Raw genomic sequence first — 14,604 nt, forward strand, 5'->3', positions numbered from 1 at the left:
CGGACACACTATGGTGTTGAGGTTATAGAACACAGAATAAGTAACACGTTTACTACTTACTACTGGGATGGTCACACTGGTTTTGAGGTTATAGAACACAGAATAAGTAACAAGTTTACTACTTACTAGTGGGATGCACACACTGGTGTTGAGGTTATAGAACACAGAATAAGTAACAAGTTTACTACTTACTACAGGGATAGTCACACTGGTGTTGAGGTTACAGAACACAGAATAAGTAACACGCTTACTACTTACTACTGGGATGGTCACACTGGTGTTGAGGTAATAGAACACAGAATAAGTAACACGTTTACTACTTACTACAGGGATGGTCACACTGGTGTCGAGGTAATAGAACACAAAATAAGTAACACGTTTACTACTTACTACTGGGGTGGTCACACTGGTGTTGAGGTTATAGAACACAGAATAAGTAACACGTTTACTACTTACAACTGGGATGGTCACACTGGTGTTGAGGTAATAGAACACAGAATAAGTAACACGTTTACTACTTACTACTGAGAAGGACACACTATGGTGTTGAGGTTATAGAATACAGAATAAGTAACACGTTTACTACTTACTACTGGGATGGTCGCACTGGTGTTGAGGTTATAGAACACAGAATAAGTAACACGTTTACTACTAATTACTGGGATGGTCACACTTGTGTTGAGGTTATAGAGCACAGAATAAGTAACACGTTTACTACTTACTACTGGGATGGTCACACTGGTGTTGAGGTTATAGAACACAGAATAAGTAACACGTTTGCTACTTATTACTGGGATGGTCACACTGGTGTTGAGCTTATAGAACACAGAATAAGTAACACGTTTACTACTTACTACTGGGATGGTGACACTGGTGTTGAGGTTATAGAACACAGAATAAGTAACACGTTTACTACTTACTACTGGGATGGTCACACTGGTGTTGAGGTTATAGAACACAGAATAAGTAACACGTTTACTACTTACAACTGGGATGGTCACACTGGTGTTGAGGTTATAGAACACAGAATAAGTAACACGTTTACTACTTACTACTGGGATGGTCACACTGGTGTTGAGGTTATAGAACACAGAATAGGTAACAAGTTTACTACTTACTAGTGGGATGCACACACTGGTGTTGAGGTTATAGAACACAGAATAAGTAACAAGTTTAGTACTTATTACTCGGATAGACACACTATGGTGTTGAGGTTATAGAACACAGAATAAGTAACAAGTTTACTACTTATTACTGGGACGGACACACTATGGTGTTGAGGTTATAGAACACAGAATAAGTAACAAGTTTAGTACTTATTACTGGGATAGACACACTATGGTGTTGAGGTTATAGAATACAGAATAAGTAACAAGTTTACTATTTATTACTGGGATACACACACTATGGTGTTGAGGTTATAGAATACAGAATAAGTAACACGTTTACTACTTATTACTGGGACGGACACACTGTGGTGTTGAGGTTATAGAATACAGAATAAGTAACAAGTTTACAACTTACTATTGGGATGGACACACTATGGTGTTGAGGTTATAGAACACAGAATAAGTAACAAGTTTACTGCTTATTACTGGGACGGATACACTATGGTGTTGAGGTTATAGAACACAGAATAAGTAACAAGTTTACTACTTATTACTGGGACTGACACACTATGGTGTTGAGGTTATAGAACACAGAATAAGTAACAAGTTTACTACTTATTACTGGGACGGACACACTATGGTGTTGAGGTTATAGAACACAGAATAAGTAACAAGTTCACCACTTATTACTGGAACGGACACACTATTGTGTTGAGGTTATAGAATCCAGAATAAGTAACAAGTTTACTACTTATTACTCGGATAGACACACTATGGTGTTGAGGTTATAGAACACAGAATAAGTAACAAGTTTACTACTTATTACTGGGACGGACACACTATGGTGTTGAGGTTATAGAACACAGAATAAGTAACAAGTTTACTACTTATTACTGGGACGGACACACTACGGTGTTGAGGTTATATAACACCGAATAAGTAACAAGTTTACTACTTACTACTGGGACGGACACACTACGGTGTTGAGGTTATACAACACCGAATAAGTAACAAGTTTACTACTTACTACTGGGACGGACACACTATGGTGTTGAGGTTATACAATACCGAATAAGTAACAAGTTTACTACTTATTACTGGAACGGACACACTATGATGTTGAGGTTATAGAACACAGAATAAGAAACAAGTTTACTACTTATTACTGGGATAAACACACTATGGTGTTGAGGTTATAGAATACAGAATAAGTAACACGTTTACTACTTATTACTGGGACAGACACACTATGGTGTTCAGGTTATAGAATACAGAATAAGTAACAAGTTTACAACTTACTATTGGGATGGACACACTATGGTGTTGAGGTTATAGAACACAGAATAAGTAAGAAGTTTACTACTTATTACTGGGACGGACACACTATGGTGTTGAGGTTATAGAACACAGAATAAGTAACACGTTTACTACTTACTACTGGGATGGTCACACTGGTTTTGAGGTTATAGAACACAGAATAAGTAACAAGTTTACTACTTACTAGTGGGATGCACACACTGGTGTTGAGGTTATAGAACACAGAATAAGTAACAAGTTTACTACTTACTACAGGGATAGTCACACTGGTGTTGAGGTTACAGAACAAAGAATAAGTAACACGCTTACTACTTACTACTGGGATGGTCACACTGGTGTTGAGGTAATAGAACACAGAATAAGTAACACGTTTACTACTTACTACAGGGATGGTCACACTGGTGTCGAGGTAATAGAACACAAAATAAGTAACACGTTTACTACTTACTACTGGGATGGTCACACTGGTGTTGAGGTTATAGAACACAGAATAAGTAACACGTTTACTACTTACAACTGGGATGGTCACACTGGTGTTGAGGTAATAGAACACAGAATAAGTAACACGTTTACTACTTACTACTGAGAAGGACACACTATGGTGTTGAGGTTATAGAATACAGAATAAGTAACACGTTTACTACTTACTACTGGGATGGTCACACTGGTGTTGAGGTTATAGAACACAGAATAAGTAACACGTTTACTACTTATTACTGGGATGGTCACACTTGTGTTGAGGTTATAGAGCACAGAATAAGTAACACGTTTACTACTTACTACTGGGATGGTCACACTGGTGTTGAGGTTATAGAACACAGAATAAGTAACACGTTTGCTACTTATTACTGGGATGGTCACACTGGTGTTGAGCTTATAGAACACAGAATAAGTAACACGTTTACTACTTACTACTGGGATGGTGACACTGGTGTTGAGGTTATAGAACACAGAATAAGTAACACGTTTACTACTTACTACTGGGACAGACACACTGGTGTTGAGGTTATAGAACACAGAATAAGTAACACGTTTACTACTTACAACTGGGATGGTCACACTGGTGTTGAGGTTATAGAACACAGAATAAGTAACACGTTTACTACTTACTACTGGGATGGTCACACTGGTGTTGAGGTTATAGAACACAGAATAGGTAACAAGTTTACTACTTACTAGTGGGATGCACACACTGGTGTTGAGGTTATAGAACACAGAATAAGTAACAAGTTTAGTACTTATTACTCGGATAGACACACTATGGTGTTGAGGTTATAGAACACAGAATAAGTAACAAGTTTACTACTTATTACTGGGACGGACACACTATGGTGTTGAGGTTATAGAACACAGAATAAGTAACAAGTTTAGTACTTATTACTGGGATAGACACACTATGGTGTTGAGGTTATAGAATACAGAATAAGTAACAAGTTTACTACTTATTACTGGGATACACACACTATGGTGTTGAGGTTATAGAATACAGAATAAGTAACACGTTTACTACTTATTACTGGGACGGACACACTGTGGTGTTGAGGTTATAGAATACAGAATAAGTAACAAGTTTACAACTTACTATTGGGATGGACACACTATGGTGTTGAGGTTATAGAACACAGAATAAGTAACAAGTTTACTGCTTATTACTGGGACGGATACACTATGGTGTTGAGGTTATAGAACACAGAATAAGTAACAAGTTTACTACTTATTACTGGGACTGACACACTATGGTGTTGAGGTTATAGAACACAGAATAAGTAACAAGTTTACTACTTATTACTGGGACGGACACACTATGGTGTTGAGGTTATAGAACACAGAATAAGTAACAAGCTCACCACTTATTACTGGAACGGACACACTATTGTGTTGAGGTTATAGAATCCAGAATAAGTAACAAGTTTACTACTTATTACTCGGATAGACACACTATGGTGTTGAGGTTATAGAACACAGAATAAGTAACAAGTTTACTACTTATTACTGGGACGGACACACTATGGTGTTGAGGTTATAGAACACAGAATAAGTAACAAGTTTACTACTTATTACTGGGACGGACACACTATGGTGTTGAGGTTATAGAACACAGAATAAGTAACAAGTTTACTACTTATTACTGGGATAGACACACTATGGTGTTGAGGTTATAGAACACAGAATAAGTAACAAGTTTACTACTTATTACTGGGACGGACACACTATGGTGTTGAGGTTATAGAACACAGAATAAGTAACAAGTTTACTACTTATTACTGGGACGGACACACTATGGTGTTGAGGTTATAGAACACAGAATAAGTAACAAGTTTACTACTTATTACTGGGACGGACACACTATGGTGTTGAGGTTATAGAACACAGAATAAGTAACAAGTTTACTACTTATTACTGGGACGGACACACTATGGTGTTGAGGTTATAGAACACAGAATAAGTAACAAGTTTACTAGTTATTACTGGGACGGACACACTATGGTGTTAAGGTTATAGAACACAGAATAAGTAACAAGTTTACTACTTATTACTGGGATAGACACACTATGGTGTTGAGGTTATAGAACACAGAATAAGTAACAAGTTTACTACTTATTACTGGGACGGACACACTATGGTGTTGAGGTTATAGAACACAGAATAAGTAACAAGTTTACTACTTTCTTGTGGGATGCACACACTATGGTGTTGAGGTTATAGAACACAGAATAAGTAACAAGTTTACTACTTATTACTGGGATAGACACACTATGGTGTTAAGGTTATAGAACACAGAATAAGTAACAAGTTTACTACTTATTACTGGGATAGACACACTATGGTGTTGAGGTTATAGAACACAGAATAAGTAACAAGTTTACTACTTATTACTGGGATAGACACACTATGGTGTTGAGGTTATAGAATACAGAATAAGTAACAAGTTTACTACTTATTACTGGGATAGACACACTATGGTGTTGAGGTTATAGAACACAGAATAAGTAACAAGTTTACTACTTATTACTGGGACGGACACACTATGGTGTTGAGGTTATAGAACACAGAATAAGTAACAAGTTTAGTACTTATTACTGGGATAGACACACTATGGTGTTGAGGTTATAGAATACAGAATAAGTAACAAGTTTACTACTTATTACTGGGATACACACACTATGGTGTTGAGGTTATAGAATACAGAATAAGTAACACGTTTACTAGTTATTACTGGGACGGACACACTGTGGTGTTGAGGTTATAGAATACAGAATAAGTAACAAGTTTACAACTTACTATTGGGATGGACACACTATGGTGTTGAGGTTATAGAACACAGAATAAGTAACAAGTTTACTGCTTATTACTGGGACGGATACACTATGGTGTTGAGGTTATAGAACACAGAATAAGTAACAAGTTTACTACTTATTACTGGGACTGACACACTATGGTGTTGAGGTTATAGAACACAGAATAAGTAACAAGTTTACTACTTATTACTGGAACGGACACACTATTGTGTTGAGGTTATAGAATCCAGAATAAGTAACAAGTTTACTACTTATTACTCGGATAGACACACTATGGTGTTGAGGTTATAGAACACAGAATAAGTAACAAGTTTACTACTTATTACTGGGACGGACACACTATGGTGTTGAGGTTATAGAACACAGAATAAGTAACAAGTTTACTACTTATTACTGGGACGGACACACTATGGTGTTAAGGTTATAGAACACAGAATAAGTAACAAGTTTACTACTTATTACTGGGATAGACACACTATGGTGTTGAGGTTATAGAACACAGAATAAGTAACAAGTTTACTACTTATTACTGGGACGGACACACTACGGTGTTGAGGTTATAGAACACAGAATAAGTAACAAGTATACTACTTATTACTGGGACGGACACACTATGGTGTTGAAGTTATAGAACACAGAATAAGTAACAAGTTTACTACTTATTACTGGGACGGACACACTATGGTGTTGAGGTTATAGAACACAGAATAAGTAACAAGTTTACTACTTTCTTGTGGGATGCACACACTATGGTGTTGAGGTTATAGAACACAGAATAAGTAACAAGTTTACTACTTATTACTGGGACGGACACACTATGGTGTTGAGGTTATAGAACACAGAATAAGTAACAAGTTTACTACTTACTAGTGGGATGCACACACTGGTGTTGAGGTTATAGAACACAGAATAAGTAACAAGTTTACTACTTATTACTGGGATAGACACACTATGGTGTTGAGGTTATAGAACACAGAATAAGTAACAAGTTTACTACTTATTACTGGGATGGACACACTATGGTGTTGAGGTTATAGAACACAGAATAAGTAACAAGTTTACTACTTATTACTGGGACGGACACACTATGGTGTTGAGGTTATAGAACACAGAATAAGTAACAAGTTTACTACTTACTAGTGGGATGCACACACTGGTGTTGAGGTTATAGAACACAGAATAAGTAACACGTTTACTACTTATTACTGGGACGGACACACTATGGTGTTGAGGTTATAGTACACAGAATAAGTAACAAGTTTACTACTTATTACTGGGATAGACACACTATGGTGTTGAGGTTATAGAACACAGAATAAGTAACAAGTTTACTACTTATTACTGGGACGGACACACTATGGTGTTGAGGTTATAGAACACAGAATAAGTAACAAGTTTACTACTTATTACTGGGATAGACACACTATGGTGTTGAGGTTATAGAATACAGAATAAGTAACAAGTTTACTACTTATTACTGGGATAGACACACTATGGTGTTGAGGTTATAGAACACAGAATAAGTAACAAGTTTACTACTTATTACTGGGATAGACACACTATGGTGTTGAGGTTATAGAATACAGAATAAGTAACAAGTTTACTACTTATTACTGGGACGGACACACTATGGTGTTGAGGTTATAGAACACAGAATAAGTAACAAGTTTACTACTTATTACTGGGATAGACACACTATGGTGTTGAGGTTATATAACACAGAATAAGTAACACGTTTACTACTTATTACTGGGATAGACACACTATGGTGTTGAGGTTATAGAACACAGAATAAGTTACAAGTTTACAACTTACTATTGGGATGGGCACACTATGGTGTTGAGGTTATAGAACACAGAAAAAGTAACAAGCTTACTACTTATTACTGGGACGGACACACTATGGTGTTGAGGTTATAGAACACAGAATAAGTAACAAGTTTACTACTTATTACTGGGATAAACACACTATGGTGTTGAGGTTATATAACACAGAATAAGTAACACGTTTACTACTTATTACTGGGATAGACACACTATGGTGTTGAGGTTATAGAACACAGAATAAGTAACAATTTTACAACTTACTATTGGGATGGACACACTATGGTGTTGAGGTTATGGAATACAGAATAAGTAACAAGTTTACTACTTATTACTGGGACGGACACACTATGGTGTTGAGGTTATAGAATACAGAATAAGTAACAAGTTTACTACCTATTACTGGAACGGACACACTATGGTGTTGGGGTTATAGAACACAGAATAAGTAACAAGTTTACTACTTATTACTGGGACGTACACACTATGGTGTTGAGGTTATAGAACACAGAATAAGTAACAAGTTTACAACTTACTATTGGGATGGACACACTCTGGTGTTGAGACACTCCATTTTCCGTTAACACAGTAAGCAATAGAAGAACCAAACTGCTGGTAGCCAGGGTAACATCTGTATTTTACCTTCTGCATCTGACCGACACGAATGTGAAAACTAAACCCGTTGAGGGGTGCATGTGGAATGAAACATCGAGGCCTAATCCATCCCGTAGCGACACCTTTTTTCCAGAAGCCAATAAAATAAGCAGTGAATCCATTGAACAGTGATGATCGAATAAATCATCTGTTACACAGTTCTCAGCGGTGTTATAGTCTTTATCCGTAAAATAAAGGTACCCATCATATAGTCATTACATTTATATGCCATCACTTGTCATAACATCATTACATCATATAGTCCTCTTTCACTATGTAATCCTTATTTATCAACTAGCCATCATTATCACATAGTCCATACCTATCATACAGTCCTACAATTCACAGTCCTAACCTTCATACAGTTCACATACAAATCAGAAACTCCTAACTCCTCATATAGTCCACTCTTTTCAAACTGGTCAACTAGTTATTACACGACACATAGACCTTAGCCGATACACAGTCCTTGAACGTAATATAATTCTTATCCGTTCACTTAGTTTACTTAGTTCTATCTTTGGATCTAAGATTAAAAACATCTATTTCACCATTTAATAAAAAATGTTAGAACTGTTCTTTTCGCAATCGTAATGTAACGGGTTCATTGTCAGTTCGACAGTTTATTTTTCACTATGTTCAATCGTAATGTAGTGGATTTACTCTCAGTTCGACAATTTATCCTTTACCACGTTCAGTCGTAATGTAGTGCGTTCACTGTCTGTTTGTTTGGAATTTCGCACAAAGCTACTCGAGGGCTATCTGTGCTAGCCGTCCCTAATTTAGCGGTGTATGACTAGAGGGAAGGCAGCTAGTTATCACCACCCACCGCCAACTCTTGGGCTACTCTTTTACCAACGAATAGTGGGATTGGACGTCACATTATAACTCCCCCACAGCTGAAAGGGCGAGCATGTTTGGCGCGACGGGGATGCGAACCCGCGACCATCAGATTACGAGTCGCACGCCTTAACATGCTTGGCCATGCCGGGCCATGTTCAATTGTAATGTAGTGGGTTTACTGTCAGTTCGACAGTTTACCCTTCACTACGTTCAATCGTAATTTAGTGAGTTCATTGTCAGTTCAACAGTTTATCTTGTACTACGTTCAGTTACCATGGAGGGACTTAACTGTCAATTGAATAGTTTCTAAATGTTCAGTTCGTGGAATGTCACAGGTTAGTAGGGCTGTTCTAGATGTTCAATTCGTGGAATATCACAGGTTAGTAGGGCTGTTCTAGATGTTCAGTTCGTGGAATGTCACAGGTTAGTAGGGCTGTTCTAAATGTTCAGTTCATGGAATGCTACAGTTAGTAGGGCTGTTCTAAATGTTCTGTTCATGGAATGCTACAGTTAGTAAGGCTGTTCTAGATGTTCAGTTCGTGGAATGTCACAGGTTAGTAGGGCTGTTCTAGATGTTCAGTTCGTGGAATGTCACAGGTTAGTAGGGCTGTTCTAAATGTTCAGTTCATGGAATGTCACAGGTTAGTAGGGCTCTTCTATATGTTCAGTTCATGGAATGTCACAGGTTAGTAGGGCTGTTCTAGATGTTCAGTTCATGGAATGTCACAGGTTAGTAGGGCTGTTCTAGATGTTAAGTTCATGGAATGTCACAGGTTAGTAGGGCTGTTCTAGATGTTCAGTTCATGGAATGTCACAGGTTAGTAGGGCTGTTCTAGATGTTCAGTTCGTGGAATGTTACAGTTAGTAGGGTTGTTCTATATGTTCTGTTCATGGAATGCTACAGTTAGTAGGGCTGTTCTAGATGTTCTGTTCATGGAATGCTCCAGTTAGTAGGGCTGTTCTAGATGTTCAGTTCATGGAATGTCACAGGTTAGTAGGGCTGTTGTAGATGTTCAGTTCATGGAATGTCACAGGTTAGTAGGGCTGTTCTATATGTTCAGTTCATGGAATGTCACAGGTTAGTAGGGCTGTTCTATATGTTCAGTTCATGGAATGTCACAGGTTAGTAGGGCTGTTCTAGATGTTCTGTTCATGGAATGCTACAGTTAGTAGGGCTGTTCTAAATGTTCTGTTCATGGAATGCTACAGTTAGTAGGGCTGTTCTAAATGTTCAGTTCATGGAATGCTACAGTTAGTAGGGCTGTACTATATGTTCAGTTCATGGAATGTCACAGGTTAGTAGGGCTGTTCTAGATGTTCAGTTCATGGAATGCTACAGTTAGTAGGGCTGTTCTATATGTTCTGTTCATGGAATGCTACAGTTAGTAGGGCTGTTCTAAATGTTCAGTTCATGGAATGCTACAGTTAGTAGGACTGTTCTATATGTTCTGTTCATGGAATGCTACAGTTAGTAGGGCTGTTCTAAATGTTCTGTTCATGGAATGCTACAGTTAGTAGGGCTGTTCTAGATCTTCAGTTCATGGAATGCTACAGTTAGTAAGGCTGTTCTATATGTTCTGTTCATGGAATGCTACAGTTAGTAGGGCTGTTCTAAATGTTCTGTTCATAGAATGCTACAGTTAGTAGGGCTGTTCTATATGTTCTGTTCATGGAATGCTACAGTTAGTAGGGCTGTTCTAAATGTTCAGTTCATGGAATGCTACAGTTAGTAGGGCTGTTCTATATGTTCAGTTCATGGAATGTCACAGGTTAGTAGGGCTGTTCTAGATGTTCAGTTCATGGAATGCTACAGTTAGTAGGGCTGTTCTATATGTTCTGTTCATGGAATGCTACAGTTAGTAGGGCTGTTCTAAATGTTCAGTTCATGGAATGCTACAGTTAGTAAGGCTGTTCTATATGTTCTGTTCATGGAATGCTACAGTTAGTAGGGCTGTTCTAAATGTTCTGTTCATGGAATGCTACAGTTAGTAGGGCTGTTCTAGATGTTCAGTTCATGGAATGCTACAGTTAGTAGGGCTGTTCTAAATCTTCAGTTCGTGGAATGCTACAGTTAGTAGGGCTGTTCTAGATGTTCAGTTCATGGAATGCTACAGTTAGTATGGCTGTTCTAAATGTTCAGTTCATGGAATGTTACAGTTAGTAGGGCTGTTCTAGATGTTCTGTTGAAGTTGAATCAAAAATGAAGGTTACTCTACCTATGATGAATCTCTGTACCACGTGTATACTAACTTTGTTTTTCCCTAATTATTGAAATGTTTTTGAAGATGTTATGGTATTAGAGAAATATACTTTGTAAATAACGTCCCTCATTACAGCCTTCACTGTTTTTGTTAAACAATATAATCCACCTTCCTATATCAAAAGCAAAGTAAAATTAAACTTACAACACATTACACAGATACAACGTTCGTAAACAAGAAACTGTCTCCATGAAGATGTCAGAGAGCAGGTCAATATTCGTCCCCATTTCACCTTTAACCCTGACGTTAACTAAACAGATGCGTTATTATACAACAAATAATTATATAGCAACCGAACTTATGAATTATTTTACGCGTAATTATAAACAAATCATAACTTTTTTTTACTTATAAAATCAGTCGTTGTTTTATAATGAAAAAAGATGTTTCTCGTCTACTTAGCAACCTTCTCCTTTATGCAGGTAATCTCAAAGTTTACATTAGTTAGTACGCAGTAAAACTGAGAAAGTAAAAGAGTTGACAGGAGACGATCTTACCAACTGATACAATAAAGACAATGAGATATAGTCCAAGTGTTCCCATTGTTCTTATCTTCCAATCTTAATATCACTCAGACGATCATCACCGAGAGGAATGTCCCAGACAACGAGAGAAGCTCCGCGAGGGGTCCCGATTTAAACTCATTTATAACAGTCCAAGTGTGGTCATCCATCACGAGCTTTGGAGAAAGCTTGACTAGCAGCCAATCATCAGTTGTGGATTTCTTTAGTTTCTTAGCAGCCAATCATCAGCTGTGGATTTTTATTGTTCTTTGCTAGACGTTAATATTACGTGATCAGTTACTTTGTTCAAGAAACGAAGAACATTAATTTACTTTTATTTCAATTTTCATACTTTTCTAACGAAGAATTTCAAAATTTGACGAAGATGTGGATATTTTCTGTATGTTTTTATGTGTGTGTATATATATATATATTATTAATTTTAGAAAACTTCAAAATTCACTGTCCACACTAATTCAGGGTGTTAAATCTCAAAACAAATTAACAACCTTTAACGCTTGATTTCATATTAATAGATTCAGTAATAAAACAATTTCATATCATCTTAATTTCTGTTGGATCGAAACGTGTTTTAAATAATCCAATCCTTGAAATTTTAAACTATGACAATGAGATAGTCAGTTTTTATCCATCAGCTCGAGGCAATATTACTCTGACGTCAATATGAACCCCTGAACTTCACCTCCTAGCGTTAAACAAGAAACCTACCAACTGAACTACCAAGAACACGTAAGGCATTATTTTGTAACAATTCAAACTGTAATTGAATCTTAGACAGTTATTACCTTTGGAGTTTTATTATAAATATTATGGATTGAAAACCAACATAATATTCATGAATTTGTTTGTTTCTTTTACTAAGAAAAAATAATTAAAAATACTTCAAGTCAAACACAACTTGTTCTAAAGGTATATTAAACCATAAATGTCTTATGACTTGTATGTCTAAACAAGATATCTTTTAACTTTTATATTTAACCACAATATTCTATGACTTGTCTATACAACCATGTTATTTTACTTACATCAATAGAAATGTCTGTACTGAACTTCAGCTTGCACTAGAGTTATAAAACAGATATCAAAGTATAGGTGTTGAACTAGATCAACAGTACAGTTCTGTGTTACATACACTATATTCACAAAATATTTAAACAAACAAACATGTTTTGTTACTTTACATGTTAAGTGTTGAACTAGATCAACAGTACAGTTCTGTGTTACTTACACTATATTCACAAAGTGTTTAAACAAACAAACATGTTTTGTTACTTTACATGTTAAGTGTTGAACTAGATCACAGTACAGTTCTGTGTTATCTACACTATATTCACAAAGTGTTTAAACAAACAAACCTTATGTTTTGTTACTTTACATGTTAAGTGTTGAACTAGATCAACAGTACAGTTCTGTGTTACCTACACTATATTCACAAAGTGTTTAAACAAACAAACCTTATGTTTTGTTACTTTACATGTTAAGTGTTGAACTAGATCAACAGTACAGTTCTGTGTTATCTACACTATATTCACAAAGTGTTTAAACAAACAAACCTTATGTTTTGTTACTTTACATGTTAAGTGTTGAACTAAATCAACAGTACAGTTCTGTGTTACCTACACTATATTCACAAAGTGTTTAAACAAACAAACCTTATGTTTTGTTACTTTACATGTTAAGTGTTGAACTAGATCAACAGTACAGTTCCATGTCCGGTTGTTTTGTCTTATTTACAGCTGCCGTCTTGCCATCTCACTAAATCATCACAATTCGTGGGTTGACGTACTGCACTTTGACCTCTCTGAAGATTGGTCACATGTTTCGGTTTGCTTTTTATTTTGTATAGTTTTGTTCTTTATAGTTACTCACACACACATACAAGCACACATATGTATATATATACACACACATACAAGCACACATATGTATATATATATATACACACATACAAGCACACACATATATATATATATATATAGTATTGCAATTTTTTTCAGTTCAACTATTCAACCTTCATTCTTCTATGTTAACGGAGTTATTTTTATAAAACGTCTGAGCATCAGACAGGAATATCTGTCAGCAAAACAGTCTGGGTAGGAGCAATAACATGTAAGTGAAGATATATGATCAATTCAGTTTGATCGGTTCAGTATATGCTTTCTGGTAATATTATTATGAATCTTTCGCTTTCATTTTTGTTAACATTGTCAAAACAATGTTTTTGATTTGATAATTGTTTTTCTGTCTTTTTGTAAACTTAGAATTTGATTTATTTTTTTAATTATTTAACTACTTAAAGGCAAGTGTAAAATACTAATAATCCACAAAAGAGTACATTTCAGGCGTCGTGTACTTATTGTAGTAAACGTTTTTATAATTAAATAAAAATATAAGGTTTAATTTAAGGTGATAAGTGGGTTTACTGTTGGCTTAATTAAAAAACAACGTATGATTTTCCTTCCACAAGTTGGGAAACAAATCGTTAGACTAATGAATAAAACTATATGTGGTGTCCGTTTTATTAAAAAAATACAAACCTTCTATTGTATCTAACTAATGTAAGGGGTAGTAAGGTCGATAACTTTTCCTCTCATTGTTAAGCCTCGCGAAAATACTAAATTTCTTACTGTGTCTGATTTGTCAATTGAAACAGTGGGCGTTGTAGGAATGGCTCGAACACGTAATCCAAAGTCACTAGCTAATTAAAATTAACTACATGTACTCCAACTACAGACAATTAACAAACAAACACTTCTATTGTTTCGCCATGCCAC

The 14,604-nt window shown here is 36.1% G+C and overlaps 1 protein-coding gene across 6 annotated transcripts in view; it reads right to left on the bottom strand.

Annotated features, from left to right (window-relative positions):
* Positions 1-14,604, bottom strand: part of LOC143230184 (uncharacterized) — a 33,894-nt gene extending 19,290 nt beyond the window's left edge. For 3 of the 6 annotated variants that reach the window (XM_076463308.1, XM_076463309.1, XM_076463304.1), the window contains exons 1-3: positions 14,368-14,604; positions 11,804-12,081; positions 8,085-8,285 (exon numbers count right to left, since the gene is read on the bottom strand). In XM_076463308.1, the coding sequence (XP_076319423.1) occupies positions 8,085-8,285; positions 11,804-11,849 (247 nt within the window). In that variant the 5' untranslated portion in view covers positions 11,850-12,081; positions 14,368-14,604. Of the gene's footprint in view, positions 1-8,084; positions 8,286-11,803; positions 12,082-12,855; positions 12,890-14,367 lie in introns of those variants that run through there. The other 3 variants (XM_076463305.1, XM_076463306.1, XM_076463310.1) reach the window with 3 other exon arrangements.

This window comes from Tachypleus tridentatus, chromosome 10 (genome assembly GCF_004210375.1).
Source record: "Tachypleus tridentatus isolate NWPU-2018 chromosome 10, ASM421037v1, whole genome shotgun sequence".
In the NCBI taxonomy this organism is placed as follows: Eukaryota; Metazoa; Arthropoda; class Merostomata; order Xiphosura; family Limulidae; genus Tachypleus; species Tachypleus tridentatus.